Below are 19003 nucleotides of genomic sequence, written 5' to 3' on the forward strand. Positions count from 1 at the left end.
TGTGCTAGCTGGCTCCAGCTGTGTGCTTGGGTGCCTCCAACAGTGTGCCCGGACATCCATGTGCCCCACATCCTGATTCTCTTCTGGTTACTGCTTCCTAGGGAGGAGATCACTCCTGCACTGTGAGCCTGCCTTAGTGATGACCCCATCAGAAGCCTTCATTCTCCCAGATGTCCAGAGGTGGGATGCCAGGAGAGCAGTACCAGCATGATCCTGTCAGTCCTCCCCTTGCCAGAATGAGTCTTGGATGTGGGAGAACAGGTAGCTGACCCAATAGCTGCTCTCTGAAGCACATGTGCACATTGTTGGAGAAAAAAGTAGCCAGCTCAGACAACCTCAGCAGCTGCTTAATGAATTTTGACTCGTACTAATTTGCCAAACTTTTGACTGGATGAAATTGGCACTGGCTGATGCAGTTCTTTCATTTACACTGCTCAGTTTGGAACAAAATGAAAGGCAAGTGCTTTTGACTGAAACCTGGCATGAGCCCCCAGCCACCAGCCTCAGCTCTCTGTCACACAGGATGCTGTCCAGCAGTGAGGCCAGTTTGCACATGGACTGCACCTGGGTCAAGAATGCATGTTATTAAAGAAGGCAACTCCCTTGGCAACCACTTCATTCTTCAAGGTGATAGCCCTTGGGCTTCTCAGTGTCTCTTATTGCATCAAAGGTCCTGTTACATGGTGAACGGAAAGGTTGTCCTCTTTCCATGGAATTCTCCAGGCACCATCCCTTGGGTGAAGAACTACGGACCTTCTATCAGCACCTCCTCTAGCAAGCTCTGCATCATCCTCTCATCATGCATTCTGCCCAGCCCAGTCTTGTGTGCTCAGACCTCTCTTCAGCCCCAGAAAGGGCAGGAACAAGGGTACGTGCACAGCGGATATGTTCAACAGTGAAAGAACTGAAGTACAGAACAAGTAAGTCATTTCTCTTCTAGAATTCACCTCTTCCCCTCAAGGACATTAAAGCCACCTTCCTCTCAAGCATAAAAGGCCAGCTAAATCACAGGCCCAAATGGTGCTTCAGCAGAGATTTGCAGCGGGAGCCATTCACCACTGCAGGGTCCTTCTGCTGAGAACCATGAAAGATCAAAGCAAACTCCCCAAGTGAAATGCAGTGAAATGTGTCAGTGTGCAAAGGGGAGAGTGAGCAGATGTGTCAGAGACAGGACTGCTGGTCTCCAGAGCCAGGCTACCTAGCTAGGCATGGCGCTTCATGAAATACACTTATTCTTGCATTGAGTTTCCTGCCTGGTTTAGTTTGCTTAATTATTTGTTTTCACAGATAGCACTGGTTTGTGCAATCATTTTCTTTGAAAACGGAATTCAGCTCATGTTATTTCACCTAACTGGGCTGATGTTGAGTAAAGCAAAAGTTGTTTTGCTGACAGCCCTGGTCCCCAGCCAGTGACTGTACCGGGGATGTTGCCTCAGAGAACAGTTGTCTTGTCCCAGTGTCAGGTGTGTCCTGGGGCCCCAGAACAGCACTGTGCATGGCACTGGAAGGCATAAAAATGAACCTTCCCAAAACTAATGGCACACAACTCCAGCTCTGGCACAAAGATATTTTGGATGGGCAGGATGGCTTTTTGCCATCCAAGCTTCAGAGTCTTGAGCATTAAAAGGTAAAGTGATTTAAACATTTCTTTAGTTCAGGGTAGAGAAGGTTTTGGGGCTTTTGCAACTTTTTAGAGTATAAATGAGAAAAGGAGATGGAAAAAATGGCATGCTGCTGTTTCTAAAGGGTGAGGGAAACTTTATTCTAACTGGCCTGCTTCTCTTGTATGGGCAAGCTGGTTGGCTCGGGACATGGGCTCTCCACATATAAATGCATTCCTGTAAGAGCTGTTTTATGAGTCAGTTTCAGTGAAGACAAACTGTTAGGTGCTTCATAGCAAATGGCTTTGGAGCAAGGGCTATGGATTTTCCTTTGCTAGGGAAGTGACTTGCTCTTTCATGACTGCTGCTGCCTCACATTGCAATGACAAGAGAGCACTGCCCTGCGCAGGTTTGGAGCACTGGCCTGATGGTCCTGTGCTGTCCTGCAACACAAGTACAGATGGATGCTTGTCCACCCACTACTCAACTCTTGTGAAATGTCCAGGAAGGGGAGGGGATAAACCTGCACTGTGTTTTCAGCTACCAGGATAGAGACAATATTTTAGATTCACTGGTGATTTACAAACTCATATCCCTTCCTCTGTCCGTTGGCCCTTAAAAGAGTTAATATTGTATATTCGGGAATACAGATAATATTGAAAAGCAACTTCTCTATCAAACTATAGATGTCAAAAGCTATGCTCTTTGACCTATAGTTTAGTTCCAGAAAAACCACTTATTTTCAGATGAGCAGAAAATAAGCTGGAAATGATGAAACTGATCATGTGTTTGAACTTAATTTTGTTGATGGATGGCATTTGAATGAGTAGCTGTCTCTATGGTTTTAGTTTTAAATCATTTGGGCTTTTAATATTGACCTTTCTGTGAATTAGTGACATCAGAAAACCTATTACCCAATTCAGATTTTGCCAATCTTCTTCAAAAGCAGTTTTATTTATGAATATCTTACTTGTAAGAAAGGAGGCCTTTCTGACATCTCAGGCATTCTAAGCCTTGGCTACATTTTGTCCTACTGGTGTAAGTGAAGTTTTCCCAGAACTGACACTAGTGAACTGTTGTCTCAAATTAAAGCTGTTTCAGACCAAAGTTCCTTCCTCCAAGATTTGGCTTCAGAACTCAGTTTTGAAATGCTAAGAGGAAAAAAGAATTTGGGAAATTTTAATTAGCAAGGAGGAGGCCGATGAGTTTGCCCAAGGATGAGGAAGGCTCTCTCTCAGCTTCTTTTCTCAAGAAATGCTGTACACCCTGCATTTCAGTTCCAGAGCTGAGAATAGCTCCCTCAGGAGACTGCGAGCTGGAGAATTTAACAGCCTTCAAACACATTATTTGCCCTTATTTTGATTTTTAATTAGTTGGGGTACTGCCCAACCTTTTTTGGGGTGTGAAGGTGTGTTTCTGGGCAGACAGCCACCAAGGTGTGTGGGCATCTGTGGAGTCTAATGGCAGAAGGAATTTAAGAAAACTCCCCTGCTTTGACCAACCCAACATGCTTTCATGAAATTGCTCACTGAACTGTATTCAATATGCTCTACTTAAGATCCTCACAAAACTGAAATACAATCTTGTGTAAACTGCAATTGAAAAGAGTTATAAAATTTCCATTTATCCAAAACAATTTGTATGGTCTGTTATTTTTAAAAAATTGGATGTTTTTCGAGTATAGAGTCAGACACTAATATCCCTCTGAGATGGAAGCCTTGCAATTGTATATATGGTTTGTGGTTTACACATCAGATAATAATCTAGCATAAGTATGAAAATTTAACTGGCATCCAGCTGCAGATTTTATTGGAGCATCCTTTGGTTGGGGTTTATAGCCCACACAATTGAGTAGGCAGGATTTCCTGAAGAGATCAGGTCCCAAGTCCTTTGTGGAGGTGAAACTGGGATGATGATGAGTTACTTGTGGGAAAGGGGGTGGGAGGAAGAAGTGGTGCAAGGAGGTCTACAGTCACCTGTGGGGAAGTTGTGTTTGGGGAGATTCCCTACCTCAGACCCTAATTACTGGGAAAGAGGCACAGGTATTGTTTTGGTACATATACATTTCACATCCCTCTGGTACTCTGGGATAGGAAACCACAAATAGCCAGTAGCTGCTCTTTGGCTTTTCACTCCAGGGAAGTTATACCTCCCAACCCCACACACGCCCCATTTTTCATTGTAGAGGGGCTTTTGGGTCTCACCAAGCAAATGAGAGGAGGTTGGGTCAGCACTTGTTGCCTGTGTGGCAGGCCTTCTGTGGCTTCTTCCTTCTAGGGGAGCACTGGTGAGTGAGTGGCCAGAAAAAACACATGACTGGTGGCAAGGTGTGCTTGTGATCCTGTCCCCACGTCCCCAGAATTTATTCTGACTGTCAGATCTGTGGGCAGGAGGGAGTTCTTTCTGGATCAGATGGACACCACTGGTTGATGTTTGCTACCTTTCTCCTTGGTGCTACTTGTGGTGATAGTTGTGTGGGGCGCTGGTGCAAACCACAGCCTGCCACTGCCAGGACTTTGGAGAGAGCCTTGCCCTCTTCCCTTTCTGTGGTGTTATGTTTGTGGTATTTGGCCTTTGCTACATCTCTGAAGTGTGGTGAGAGGTGCTGGGGGGACTTTGAGGCCTGTGGAATGCAGAAGAGGTTCTTTGTGGGTTCCTCTGGACTGAAGTCCTGTTTGCTTGTCTTTGCAGTGGACTGCATATGCAGAGGACTGTCCAACTTCTGTGTCTTTGTTATTGTACTCATTTGGTGCCTCACAGAGGTTGTTCTGATTTGATTGTTGAATAGATTTGTTTATTGTTCAAGTCAATATTGCTAAATGCCACTTGATTTGCAGGGGAGGGATAGGCATACTTTAGTTTTATTTTTGTTTGGTAGTTACCAAAATGTCAAAATCTGAGATCAAGCCATATCTCCTTCAGCAAGCAACATGTGTCTAGCACCTGGGACAAACATCAAGTGATCAACCTCAGACAATAGAACAGTTTTCCTGAAATTAGCATTTGGTTCTTAGACCCATAGCCATGAATAACACCCACTTCTTATGCTCAGAATGCAAAATATGAGCTCCAGGAGAAACAATAATAAATGAGCCCAAATGAATTCTCCCCTACAGGAAATGATTTAATAAGTAAGGCTGCCCCATCAGATACTTCTCCAGGGAATGTGATGTAAGTGTAAGGTGAAGTACTATCACAAAAACTGTGTGTGTATACTCCTACCAGATCTATTAGCCAGGGAAATATAAGTCAGGGTCAAGATGATCATATCCTTAAGCTGACATTACATATCATTTTGGCAGGAAGAACTGTTTTGTGTTTCTTGATCTCTCTGTAGATGTTAAAACAATCCTGCTGATGGTTGAGGACCTGTCCTGTTACCTCCACTCACTTGGCACTGCCTCTGCTGCTTACTGCAGAAGGATGATACAAAGATCCAGTCAGTGACAGGAAGACAGACAAAGAGTAAGGAAAGGGATGCAACTCCTTATAATATGATGTGATTATTGACTATGGGAAAGTGTCCAGGGAACAAAATCAACCCAGAAGGACAGAATGAGTGATGGTGCTGTGCATTCATGAACATTTTTCTCTCTTTCCAGAAGCTCAAGATCTTTGGGAAACTCCTGAGTGACAGAGGTAAGTGAAACTGCCAGTGGGTGGTGCATGGGCATCTCTAATGCTTGCAGATCCGAGCTGAGCACTGCCCTTACCCATCACATGTATTCTATTTACATCACAGCAGAGGGAGCGTCGGCAAAGCATCTCAGAGGAGCAACCTTTTGTTATACCTACAGCTGCTCCCTTCCCTGATAGTGCAACTGACACAAAAATAATCACAATAATAAGACTCACACAGTTAATTGATTCACCATTTTGCAACCATTCCAGCCATAGCTGGGTTACTGCATCTTGTGTCCCCATGATTTCTTACAGGGAAAGAAACACCTGAAGTACCTCAGGATGTTTAGGATCGGTTCACCTGGCTGCTTCTCTCAACAGTTCACTCCATTCTGGCCTTTTATCCATATCTGCTAGAAGGCCATACCAACATGTCGATTTTTCTTGTGCTGTCCTCCATGCTCTGCGCTGAGGGACTATATTTGAAATCAGTGAGTGAGCTCTGTGTTAAGAAATAGCTCTGGCACTAAAATGCTTAAAATTACTCTTTGTTTCTCTGACTTCTCTCCTAATTTGGATTATCCCCCCGGACTTGCCCACAAGATGGAATACTAATATTGTTTTGTTTAATTTGTTTTTTGATGTCCACATTTCTCACATTTCCTATTCCAATTTCAAAGTGAGTCTGAGCTCCTCCACTAACATTGCTCCGGCTGTTATTTTGGGGATCTGAGAGAGGGGATTAAAAATAAACAAAGTGCGGGTAATGCGTTTCTTGCCACAGATTCTCTTAGGCAAGTCAGTAAGGAGTTATTGACATTCGTTTCTTTTCGGGTTATATAGAGGGATTGGATGAAGGGTATTACTAACACAGGTCAAGGTATTAAAATATGGATGCCTAAATTTAGGCTCCTAATTTTGTATATTGAGCCCCTAAATAAGGCTTGATCTTATGCCCTTTGAAGTCAATGCCAAAGCATTGACTGAGTTCAATCTGCAATATGAAGTCCTAAATTATTCTTAAAAGTTCTCAGCATCTCACAGCTCCAAATAAGCAATTACCCTGCCTCTTTGCAAATCACATGTCTTTCCTTAAGTTCCTAAACATGGGGATCGTGCTTTTAGGTATTCCATATTTAAAATCCTGCCTGTGGATGCTTTCTGTCTCAGGGGCCATGGACATGGGAACATAACAAGGCTACTGAAGCATAGCTGGGACACAGATAGATCTGCTTTTTTGGTGAGCAGTGCTTAGCACGAACACTGCGGATTCTGTAGCAATGTCAGTATTTATTATGGTGTAAAGTTAACATGGAAGGCACATGAATGTCCTTGCTGGTGCCAGAATTCAGCAAGTACATGACCATTTGCACAAACTTCGCATACACTGCTCTCCTGGTAACAGGATGTTGGCAGGTGGGAAGATCACAGGATCCAGATGAAATATAAAACGAGATGAGCAATCCTGTAGTGGTAATTTTAGAAGCTGGGTTCTGTACATTATTTACAGTACATTGTAGCTTTACAGGGATAAGGCTGCCCCTTGCCACTCGTGGATTTAATGTCTTCTGTAGAGTTTCTGTGAGGGACTTCCCTCAAAGCAGCACCTGGAGGGATTTTGTCCATCCAGAGGAGTGTTAGAATTGGAAGTTATTTGCAGTAGAGCTACCTTCATTCATAGAACACTCATCTAGCACGAGGAAAAAAGGCACCTAAGACCTTCCACCAAATAAAAGGATTGAGTGAGTTAATCTGCTTGCTGCTGGTCTGAAGTGCAGAAGCCTGGCATAAAGACAGAACTGTTCACAGTGAACTGGGACAGAGTCAAAGTGGTTCCTGCCTCCGGGAACTTTAAATTGGCTTTACCTTCAGTTAATGAAATAACCCCTCTTTTTCGTGGCGGACGTTGAATTCTCCCTGTCTCTTGGAAGGTACTTTTGGCAATTGTATCATGAATATGGGAAACTCTGGTTATATTGGATGGGTATTTGTTTCTTGAGAAACCCTCTACAACAATTTGTAAAAAAAAAAAATACAGAAAAAGCAAAGGAAAAGGGATTATTTTGCAATGTTTGAACAACACCCACCACTCTGCTGTAGGAATATGATCCTTGAGGAGAAAGGTTTATATTCTCTTTCAGGCTTCAAACTGGGCTGGATTTCTACCCTTGCCCAGATGGAAGGCTGTGGGTACAAGGGGTGTGGGGTGTGACCTGTAGCTGGGGCAGTGGAGGGGCCAGATGGGAGCTGCTCCTTGCTCAGATAGACCTGTCACTCATCTCCCAGCCTTCCTCAGGATCAGTGTGACCAGGGCAACATCCCCACATACTGCACCAAGGGGTGACACAAAACCTTTAAAAAAATAAACAAAGAAACGAACAGGTCTAAGATCTACCAAAAGCAAAGATATGGTTTTTTTTTGGGGGGGGGGGGGTGTGGGGGGGGTGGGGTTGTTTCATGTGTTTGTCTCAGCCAGCAGGTGCCTCTATAGAGCCAGTGCTTTGCCTGTATCACGATGAGTCCGTGGCACAGCATTGAAATACCTGCTTTTAAATGACAATATAGCCTTTTCTTTCTTCAGTGTCTTTTCCCCCTACCCCTTCCTCAAGCCCATGGTGAGCCCGGGGATCTGCCAGTCTGGACTTCCACTCCATCTGCCGCATAAGGTCCTTGGAGGATGAAAGCAGGAGAAAGATGTATGCTGACACACACATATTGTTACTATGTATACCGTATGAAGAAATATTCTGTGTGACAGGAACCAAGTAGCTCAGATGGGGAATGCCCGCACCAAACTCAGCGAGACAAGGCTGCTTCCTTGCCCCTCCAATACCTTCTCAGAAAGCAGGGTGGGGTTTGTCTGGCAAAACCTTCACCCCTTTGGTATGACACCCTTCTGCACACCCGAGCACCACTCAGCCAGCACAGGCAAGCCCCGGAGGCATGGGAGAATACCACTGGGTTAAGAGAAATAAAACCCACCTGAGGATAACGCTCCTTCAGCCCTGTAACACATAGGTGCTAAGAAATCCCTGTATCTGAAAAGCCACGTCCTGGGGGTGGTCAGATGATGGGTGTGATTACAGTTTGTCCCTTGCCGCCCCTCTCCCCAAATGGCTCTGCTGGACTTTGGAACAATTCCCACGGGCAAAGTGAATTTTGACCCGAACACGCATCCATCGGCATGGCAGAAAGCGCAGCGAGAAAGCAGGGCAGGGAGCTGGGTTCAAAATGCGCGAGCCGCGGGGCTACGGCTCTGGCGTACAGAACCGCGGGGCTACGGCTTTGGAGGGCGGGGAGGAGGCCGGGCCATCTCCGAGGAGGTGGGACTTGCCGGAGCGTCTCTCCCCGTGGCCGCTCTGATCAGTTGCAGAGTGCTGACGAGCGGCAGGCGGTGGGGCGGGCGCTGCGCGGAACCGCCGCTGGAGTGCGCGGAGCGGGACTGCCGCCGCGCCGGGGGCGAGGAGCGCACGCCGCGCCGGCGGGGGACAGCGCGCCACGGGAGCAGCCCTCCCCGGGCACCGGGACCTGCTGTTAGCTTGCCGCCTTGCTTTATCCTCTCGTTTAATTTATTTTTTCTCCACCTATACTTTGATCCGCTGGGATTTTTTTTTCCCTCCCTTTCGTACAGAGCCTTCCCACGCCCCAGTTCCCTCCCTCTCTATCCAGCTTGGATTTTTTTTTTTTTTTTTTTCATATATTGCTATTCTGATTTTTTTAAAAGCGGTGGACAGAGAGAGGGAGAGACAGTAACGGAGAGGACAAGAGGAAAACGCTCTGTTCGTCCTTTCCGCCACCACCACCACCCCGATTTGCGGAGAGGGGTCGGGCCGAGCGGCGGCGGAATCAGCCCCTTTCCCCAAGGAGGCGACCCCGGCTCGGGGAGCCGCCGGAGGCAGCCGCCGCGAAGAGGGGGCGCAGGAAAAGAGATGCATTGAAAGTTTCCGCGCAAACTTTGCCGTGAGTGCGCGAAACCGAGCGAGCGCGACGCGGGTGCCTGCCTGCCCCGACGCGGGGAGAGCGCCGCGGACGGGCGCCGCTGTGGAGCTCGGACTGCCCGGCGGCGGGGGCCGGGCGGCGGCAGGGCGGCCGCGGAGCCTGCGCTCGGCCCGGCGGAGCGCCCACGGAAAGCAGCAGCAGGGGCCGGCGGAGAGCCGGGCTTATGGAGGGGTGAAACCGGAGACCCCGAAGAGGAACCCCCCTTACCCCGCAACCTTTCGCAGCGCCCGACCGGCGGCACCCCAGGAGGCGGCGGCGGGCACGGAGGAGGCGCGGGCGAGAGCGCGGCGGGGCGGCGGCGGCGGCAGCGGGGCGGCGGCGAGGCGGAGCACGGCGGGCCCCGCTTCGCGGCGTGCGCCGGCAACCATGAACTTTCTGCTCACTTGGATCCGCTGGGGGCTGGCGGCGCTGCTCTATCTGCAGAGCGCGGAGGTAAGCGGCGGGACGGGGGCTTTTGTGCCCCGCGTAGCGGAGGGGGAGGGAAGGCAGACGGCCGACAATACTTTCGCCCTTTTTTTTTTGCTTTCTCGCGCCCCCCCCTTTGCCTCCCACCTGCTCGGTGCGGTGCGGCCGCGCCGCTGGCGCCGAGTACGGGTGGGTGCCCGCAGCACAGACACGTGTGCGTGCGTGCGTGCGGTGCTGCAGCGGGGGGACAGCGGTACCCGGAGCTCCGCGGGGCCCCGGAGCAGCGGCAGCGCCGTGCGGAGTGCCCGCGCACAAGAGCGCGCCCCGGCGCGGGGCTCCCGGCGCGGCGCGGCCGTGGGGTCCCGCCGGGGCGCGGGGCAGGGAGGCAGCGCGCTGCCTTCTTGCATCAGCCTCGGGTCTCCTGACATTGCAAAAGGCTGCTTCGACGATATTTGCCTTGGGTCCCAGCTCGGGTTCGTGCCGCCGTGTGGAGTTCAAAATGCCTAGCTGGAAAAACAAATAAGAGATCAAAGAGGACAAAATGGATCCAGAATTTCTTCCAGATTGGGGAAAAAAAAAAAAAAATCAAAATATAGATCTCCTGCACCGAGATTACAAAACCAAGGATTTTTCTCTTCCTCTTCAGTCACTTTTACCTCATTGTCATTCTTGAGGAATTAGAAACCAACTCTTCCTCCTTTCCTTTTTTTAAAGAAAAAAGGACAGCTTTCTTTGCAAGCCTGTCCTATAAATCTGTTTTCTAAAGAGTCAAGAGAGCTGTGTTGCCAAGAGATATTAAGGGGTTTAGACAGAGTGCCCACGTGAAAGTGGCTGTTCGTGAGGCAGGCATGGATTACGTTTTAAAAGGTTTTAACAGGTTAGTTCCCTCCTGCCATTTCTGCTCGGCACTTGGAGAGAGCGCGGGCCAGATCATCTCCCACAATTGTGAAAATAAACGTCCCTTGCAAACTAATCAGTTATTCACATTGTTTGTTCAGCACTGATGCTGGAAGGCAACTCCCCAATTAGGAGCCATTTCAGCTGTAACTGAAGTCATGCAAGCACTGCACGCTTTGTTTCTAGCCTGTTATATCTCTACTTTATCCAGTGACAGCCGCACATTAGGCTGTGCTCGGCTGTGCTCGATGGGAACTGAGGCACACTCTCACTTCAGTGTGGCACAGAGCAGTTCCCTGCTGCCTTCCTGCCAGATTTGGCTGGTAGGACAATTGTTTCTGCTCTCCAGGAGTTTTTCCACTGTCACCCAGAATAGGAGTTTCTTTGCCTCCCAGCTCCTCAGTAAAATTGTACAGTAGCATCTGTTCCCCACCTATAGTATAGACAACTCTGTATTGGTGTCCAGTGATAACACCCTTTAACCCTCCCCTTGTTCCTTTTCCCCTCCCCTTCCTCTTCCCCAGAAGTGGAAACGGCAGATCAGGTAGAGCCGAGATCTATCTGTCCTCATAAAAGCCTCATGTTGCCTTTTCTCCTAGGCTGGAGGATGGTGCAGATGAGAAAACAATATAATGATGGAAATAATGGTAGGGAAGAAATACAGGAGTCTGGGGGGAAATGTTGTAGGGACAGACACGAGAGATGGCTAGAGGTTCAGATACCTGGGTGATGTGGGCTATATAAGTGCTCAGGCAGATCGACGGTGAGATCTGCCCTTCGGTTCTGTCCTTATTTGTCCGTTGGTTGTTCGGGCACCACAGTGATGGGAACGTTAGAAATACCAGCAGATCTCACGTAGGCAGCTTGGTGATGACTCTGAGCATGGCAGAAGGCATGACACAGGACTAGGGTTTGTGCTTTGATGATAATATTTATCTGTCTGTCAGGCTGATCTATCTAGCTTGCCAGGCACATTAGAGAGCATTAAATAAAAACCCTGACAGAGTCTGAGTTGGGGAAGCAGGGTCCAGCGTGTGTCAGGCAGCTTTCCTGGAAGTGAAGGAGAAGGGATGAAGGAATCACGGTGCTCCTCCGGTGAGAGTTCAGGGGGATGACTCCTTACTGAGGTAGTTGTCATGGTTGCTCCTGCAGCAAGACTTAGATTGTGGGAAAATGTTTCATGGTCATGTCTGGGCAGCACTGATGCTACAAGTGTCTGCCTCCACTGGTGGTGATAGCCTTTCCATGCAGGCGAGGGAAGGAAAGGCACTTTTGCAGTGCCACTCTCCCAGCTGACTGACTGTGCTGCGCGGTGTCCTCACAGTCCTCACACACCATGGGATTGGAGAGGCTGCATTGTTGTCCCACTTCCAGTCCTCTCTTTCCTAGAGAATGGGGAACAGGTAGTTATTCCCCATCTTCCTTCATCTGTGGTTCTTGCTGCCAGCCTGGTGACAGGTCACTCCTGATGATGGTCTGGGAGCTCTTCCCCTCCTGCCCAGAACAGCAGAGAGACCTGGATATACCAGCTGTATTGCCATAGGGAAGAGGCAGTGATCAGACACCGAGGGAGGGAGAACAAGCCTGTGACTAGACTGTTAATGATTGCATACCCACCAGGCTGCCTGCCTTCGCTGTGCCTCTGCACCACACCACGATGGGGAGCCACCAGAACCTGCTTCCACAGCCCTTAGGCAGGTGGGATGCAGCAGGTCACCTTCCCCAGAGCCATTCTGTGCTCTGAGGACGGGCTGGAAAGAGGAGCACTCCTTTGGGAGCAGGGGAGACGGACATCTGAGGGGCTCACTGATTCCTGAGCAACCCCAAATCCATTCTCCTGTCTGTTCTGTCAGAGGTCCCTTGGCTGTGCTGGCAGCTTGCAGGATTACTGACCTCTGTCTGCTTGTACAATGGAGAAGGAGTGCAGTGAGTCCCATTCCCCCCCCCCCCACCCTTAAGCAGAAAACGCTGAGAATTTCTAGTGCCTAAGACGAAAAGTGCCTTAACTCCTGTCCCAGAGTCCCTCTCAAAGTGGATGGATTGTTTGTTCCAGTCCTAAACAGTTACAAAGCTCTTTTAATGAGCCTGCACAGATTAGGGGGAGGGGAAGGGAGAGAAAGAGTGCTGGTGGTGGTGGTGAGGGGGGTGATGGTTAGAGAGGAATGACTTGATTAACCTTTTCTCTCCCTTCAGAGAAAAGCTTCCTTTGGACAGGGACTGAAGGAGAAGGGAGGCAGGGAAGGTACAGACATGTGGATGGTGTGAAGTGGGTTCATTTGTTAGAGAAGGTTTTACCCCACAGAGTGAGGGATGTGCATTTGCTACAACCCGCAAAGAGCACAGAAAGGAGCTTCCTCTATCTGCCCCATTCCTGGGCTCATTTATCCAACTCTCAAGGCCAGGCCAGGGGTTGCTTCCACACTACTGTGAAATGTTGAAAATCTATTGGAAGGAAATTGTGTTACAGAACTGTTGGGTAATGCCAAAAGCCAGCAGAGGAGAGCATGACCTTCAGGCTCCTACCGAAGGGCACAGTTGGCCTGCTTGTCCTGAGGAATGTTTCTGGTTCCCCATGTCTGATACATAGCAGACTGTTTTGAAGTGAGGCACAAGGCCCTGCCTCACCTGCTGTTCTAGTGGATGTGCTTTGAGGGCTCTAGACACAGGTGAAAGACACTGCTGAAAGGGCAGAAAAGTTTCTTGGAATAGTGAGCAGAGAGCCTGTTACTGATAGTTCTGGGAAACCTTTCTAGTTTCTGCTGAGAGCTCCCCTGGGAAAGCTCAGAAGCTTTTTGCCCACTTTGCACTGATCTCATTTCCCATCTTTGGGGTCAGATCACGTCCCAGGTCCAGGTGAGCACTGCGAGAGTGTTCTGGCTCCTGCTCCACTCCATCAGGGGCAGGGCAAGGCACAGGTGAGTAGTGAAAGCATGTGTGTGGCTTGCTTCTGCTTCTCATCACTTGTGCAGCCTGTGTGCTTGCATGTGAGGAGGCAGTGGGCTTGGCAGCTGGCTGGGTAGTTTTGCATAGAGAATGAGTAAAAATGACCCTCAAGGTGCCTCCAAGCTAATTTTGCTCAGTCTGTCATGGTCATTTTGTGTATGAAACAGAAATTCGTCTGTGAAAAGTCTTGGGGGCGTTGTGAGTTGAATAAACTGACTTGGCTCGTGATCCCCTTCCTGTGCCATAGCAGATTGAGGCTTTTCTGCCCTTGATGCGGTTTTCTTTTTACCCATAGATTGTCAGGCACTGAGTGGCTTTGGAAGGCTGCTGCAGCCTCTGCTGCCTCCATTTTGTTTGTGCTGTTGCAGTGACCTTCACACTTCAGGAATGAAACTGTTTCTAGGAACCTGCTTTTTAAAGTGTTGTCACAGCACTGAGACTGGGCACACAGCCCCCCTCCTCCCCAGAGAAGAAATAGATCCACACATGGGGTAGCTCAGGTCTGGGCTGCCAAGTTATGCCCAGGTATAGAAAGACTTTGATTGAAATGGGAAACAAGTTAGGTCAGGGGGACCTTAGACAAAGGGAACTATGCACAGACACAAAAGAATGTCTGGGAGAGGGGCTTCTAGCTGACTCTTTTGCCCCCTCCTTTTAAAAGCTGACATTTTCGGCTGCTTGGAGGATGGTGCTGCCCTGTGTACAGGACTGCTTAGAAGACCATAGGTGGCAGATTCCTGTTGTGAGCTTGGGGTGGACTTGGCCTTAATTCAGTTCTGTCTTCAGCTACTAGATCAGAGGGCCTTTTTCTAAGCCTGAACACAGCACATTGCTGACAAAGCAGTATTTTGTATGGATCCCCATGCTTCTTATGGGCTTCTGCTGAAAGGCAGCAGGTTCTGGGGTGGATGGCATCACACAGGTGGCAACATACCTCGGAGAAATGAAGAAAGCTTGGCTTTTTCCATTTTGGTTTAGAACAGAACAGCAGGGGGAAGCCTGACTTGGCTGGAAAGTTACGTCAGAGCTAAAGCCCTCACGAAGATCAGGAAGAGTGGCGTTCTTGTTTCACCTGGAATTAAAAAGACTTCCTTAGTAAAGTGGTGTATTATTTCTCCATACCATTTTGGGGGTGGGATACCTGCCACCACTCCTGCCTGCATCAGTGCTTTGGAAATGTCCTAGTCCCAAAAGGAGTGACTGCAGAGCTTGCAGCCTTTTCGTTTTTGGCCCAGGGGAAGCTGTGGAGCGCAGGAATGGGATCCACGCAGGGGCTGGGGACTGGGACCACTAAGGTGAGGAGGACGCGTGTCGTCCTCCCTTCCATCCGAGAGGAAGAAAACCCGGGCGGTTTGGCGGCGTCCGTCGGCAAAGTGGTGCTGTCACAGTTAATCGCCCTGACACCCGGCCAGATGCCGACACCTCCGTGGCCACCACTGCTGGGCGACAGACGTCTGTGACACTGAGAGGGGAGCGATGCCCTTCCGTGCCTGGCCGCCCTTCTCCCCCCTCTGCCCTCCCGGGCCAGATTCACCTTTACGGGGAGAAGCGGTGCCCGGGTCCACCGGTCGTGTCGGCAGCAGCAGCAGGTCTCCCCGTTACTTCTCTCCGCCGGGCTCGCATTTGCTCCGGGTGTTTGCCCGCGGTCACTGGCAGCAGCTCTCCGGGGACGCGTTTCTCCCTTTGGGGCGTCTCTCGGGCTCGGCACACCGCCTTGCCAGCCCCGTCGCCCAGCCCCGGGGCCGTCCCGCCCGTGCCCCTCTCGGCTCCCCCGGGGGACGGGGGAACAAAAGGTCCCTCTGTGCCCGCCGTGGCGGCCGGCGGGGAGCGGCTCGGCCTCCCGCCGGGGCTCCCTCCGCCCCCTGCCCGGCGGGGCGACGGGACCGGGACCACCGGGGCCCCTGCCCGGGACCCCCCCGCGCCGCGGGACCGCGTCACGGTTCCGTGTTGTGACTGATTTTCTGTTGTCTTTGCAGTTGTCGAAGGCTGCGCCCGCCCTGGGGGATGGGGAGCGGAAACCCAATGAAGGTAAGCGCGAGGCGGCTTCCCGGCGGGCGGGGACGGCCGGGGACTGGGGGAAAGGAGCCCCCGGAGCCGCCGGCGGCCAACACCGCCACCTCCCGGGGAGCGGGACCGGGGGCTGCCGGCGGGAGGCACCGCCGCCATCAACCCTTTCGTGGCGGCCGCAGCGCCTCCGCCCCACGCCGCGGGCCCGGGCCGGGCCGTGGGACCGGGGGTGGCCGTGGGGCTGGGCTCCGGGGCGGCCACGGTGCCAGGGCGGGCAGCAGGGCTGGCCCAGCCCGCCCCTGGCTTACCACAACTCAGAGTGAAACTGCGTGCGTGCGCTGGTGCACATACGCACGCTCATTTATATATATATATATATATATATATATATATATATATCTGCACACACACGGGCACACACAAAGAGCTGCGTAGCGGCGAGCAGTTTGCTGGGGATTTGCCACAGTGCTGTAGGAAGGGGTTTGTCAAATTTTGCTGCCCGCTTCTTTCCCAGCTGTGCTGGTGATGCCCGGCTAGGGCCAGGGCTGATCCCTGAACAAAGGCCAGAGCAGCCCCCAGACGGCAGGTCTCTGAGGAAGAGAAGGAGAAAGGGGCAGTCCAGGATGATTTTCTGGGCTCATGCCTCCCAGCAGTTTCAGGTACCCCCACAGTCTGGAGATTGCTAAGCACTGTAAAGAGCCAGGCTTGAAAAATACACCTTTTTATTCTGGTTTGGGCTAGCAGACTTTGCACATTCAGGGAATGGCACTCTAGGGTTCTGATCGGTTCTGATGGGTTCTACTAATTGGTTCCTGGTTGTCCAGTATGGACAGGACCATTGCCTGACAGGGAAATAAGGTGGTGTCTCTGCAGCTGCTGTGATCTTGTGTCTTTCCTGTTGCCCAAAGGCCAGGGTGTGACAGTGTCCCCTGCCTCGTTGGTTCATGCAACTAAATGTAGACCAGAAGGGCAGTCAGCCCCTGGGTTAGTCAGGGATGTCCCCTGTGAGCTCCCTGTCTAGTGAGGCCCTGTGCATGTCAGGAGATTGGCTTCTGTCCACAGTCCTCAGTTCAGCAGTGGGATAAAAGGGCTGTGAACTTCGAAACCTTCAGGCTGAGGTGATCATCGCCTGCTTTAAGACCATTCTGACCATGTTTTCCCCTTACCCGCATAGCAGAGTAGATCACTTGTTGAATGGCAGGGTCTGGCAGACGTCTTGCAGGGTCCCCACGGGCTGTGACCTTCAGCGTTATTCCAGCCAGAGGTCAGCAGAGGGCTCCAGCACTGTGGGCCCAGATTGCCTTTTTTTTTTTCGTAGCAGTCAGTTTCAATTTCTGTAACTTTATTGGTGTGACAGACTCCATGTGTGTTGCCAGAGGTTTGTGGCAGGCTGTGCTTGGGATAGGTGTCCATTTTGTGCTGGCAAAATTTCTGATTTGCTGGTGGGCTGCCGCCTGTTGCGCTTGACCCTTGCTCCTGCTGAAGTCAACAGAAGAAGGTTCAGTGACTCCAGAGGGATCAAGATGGAGCCTGCTGTGAGGCTTATTTTGGTAACCAGTTCTCTGCTGTTGGTAGAATAGAGCTAGTGTCCTCATCTGTGCCATTTGTTGTGCCCAACAAATCCCTCCTGGGGAGGGAAAGAATCAAACAGATTCTTTCTGTCAGATTCTGTCACAAGAAGGCTGATGGAATTGCAGGAGAAGCTGGTCTGGCAATATAAGTGGTGAGACTTCAGTGTTATTGTCCTGGTGCTATTTCAGGTTCTGCAATGTAGATACATCTATGAAATAGAAGTCAGGACTCCTGGCTCTACTTCTGTCCTGTGGTTTGAACTTAGAGGTCCTCTGTCTATACCTCAGTTTCTCCTCTGTGAAGAGCAGATGATGACAGGCCTCTGTTACCCAAGGACAGTTTTGTAGCTCCTTCCTCTGAAGCTCTTAGGGGCTTGGGCTGAAAGATGGGTTTGTGTCTTTGGCCATTTTATGCTTTCTCTGAGATGTCAAGCTGTGACAGGTTTTTATTTGGGATGGACTTACTCTGGTTGGAGACTGTTATTTTAGCTTCAGCCCCTACCCTTTTGAGCTCAAGAGAGGCTTCCACATGTTTTGTGGCACAGGAAGTTGTAGAGGAGTCAGACAAACACTCTTTGTTTCACGGGAAAAGATTTTCTGGTATAAATAAAGGAAACTGCCAGCACTTGTGGCTGCACTTTTATTTTCAAAATAACAGTGTGTCTGTATTGCTGCTAAGCCGTTGATGGGGAGGGAGACAAAATGATCAGAGACTTTCTCCTTTTCTAGTCCAGCATATTCTCGCTCAACTGCTCCAAATTTGAACTTAAACTCTGCCTTGAAGAGTTAATGTGGGTCCTGTCTAAGTTTTAACCTTCCTTCCCCCACCATTCACAATGAAGAACCTCTGACTCAAATCTGGAGGTGTTTTGCAGGGTAAGAGTGTGATTTAATTGTGGGATTAACTTCTAACGTGGGCTGAAGCCCAGATTTCAGGAAGGGAGCAGACCTAGTGGTGTTAGTCCTTCGGTGACCTTCCTGTGCTTCCCCATGAAAGAGACCTTCTTCCATTTGTGACACAACCAATGGAAAGGAAGCGCAGGCAGAATCAGCCCAGCAAAGTGTGCAATATAACTTCCAGTACATAGGAGTAAGTGTAGGTATGATAGAAGGGGCAGGGCTTTGCTATGAGGTTGACTGTACCTCAGTCATGTGCTCCGGTTTGGTTTGGGTGGTAGCTGTGCAAATGAGCTACAGAGTGTTGCGCAGTCTCCATGTGAATGCTCTGTGTCCAGCAGAATAAGGCAATGTGCCTTTTGTGGCAGGATTTTCTGACTGGCAGCTAGGGAAGGATTCCCTGGTTCCTTTTCAGAGGCTGATTCGGACTTTGGAAAACCATAATGTGTTAAAGTAAAGGTAGAAACTCCCAAATTCTTCATGTGAACGATTTAGTCCCGTCAAATCTCTCAGATATCAAGTACAGTTGTCAGGGTGCAGCTGTGAAAGTAAAGGCCCTGCAAAAGAAGTTGAATGTACTCTTCTGGGGCCGATCTGTAGTCTGGTTTCTCTAGTGTAATCCAAATGCCTGGGTAGTGCAAATATTTAGGAAAGCATGACAGACGCCAGTCAGTTTCACTTCACTTTTTTACTCTCGTTTTCTGCCTCCTTTATGCCCCAGACTGGTATGGTGAGCAGCATTTGATTTGCACAGGTAACTGGTGCTTTCCCTCCCTCTTACTTTCCGTCCCTCCCCTTGACGTAGGTGTGTAAGCATTTTTATTCTGAACTATGTCTTTACTGCCAGAGTTCTCAGATCCTGTGTCTGGCACAGTGTGAATAATCAACAGTGCAGTTCAGCGTCTATCTTTGTGCCTGCAGAATTTCCCATGTATTAAATTGTTCAACTTCTTGGAACATAGGCGGTGACTAAGGTCACTCCAAAGGGGAACAGGAAGAAGGAGGTAGTCACAGACAAGATAGGAGAACCGACAGGAGACATACGGCAGTTAGGGGAGGAGG

General features: G+C 50.0%; 1 protein-coding gene across 4 annotated transcripts in view; it reads left to right on the top strand.

Moving 5' to 3' along the window:
* Nucleotides 1-1452: 1452 nt before the first annotated feature.
* VEGFA (vascular endothelial growth factor A) overlaps nt 1453-19003 on the top strand; it is a 30500-nt gene continuing 12949 nt past the window's right edge. For 2 of the 4 annotated variants that reach the window (XM_053973119.1, XM_053973120.1), the window contains exons 1-2: nt 8947-9653; nt 15443-15494. In XM_053973119.1, the coding sequence (XP_053829094.1) occupies nt 9588-9653; nt 15443-15494 (118 nt within the window). In that variant the 5' untranslated portion in view covers nt 8947-9587. Of the gene's footprint in view, nt 1628-4938; nt 5067-5203; nt 5241-8946; nt 9654-15442; nt 15495-19003 lie in introns of those variants that run through there. The other 2 variants (XM_053973121.1, XM_053973122.1) reach the window with 2 other exon arrangements.

Source organism: Vidua macroura, chromosome 3 (genome assembly GCF_024509145.1).
Source record: "Vidua macroura isolate BioBank_ID:100142 chromosome 3, ASM2450914v1, whole genome shotgun sequence".
Classification (NCBI taxonomy): domain Eukaryota; kingdom Metazoa; phylum Chordata; class Aves; order Passeriformes; family Viduidae; genus Vidua; species Vidua macroura.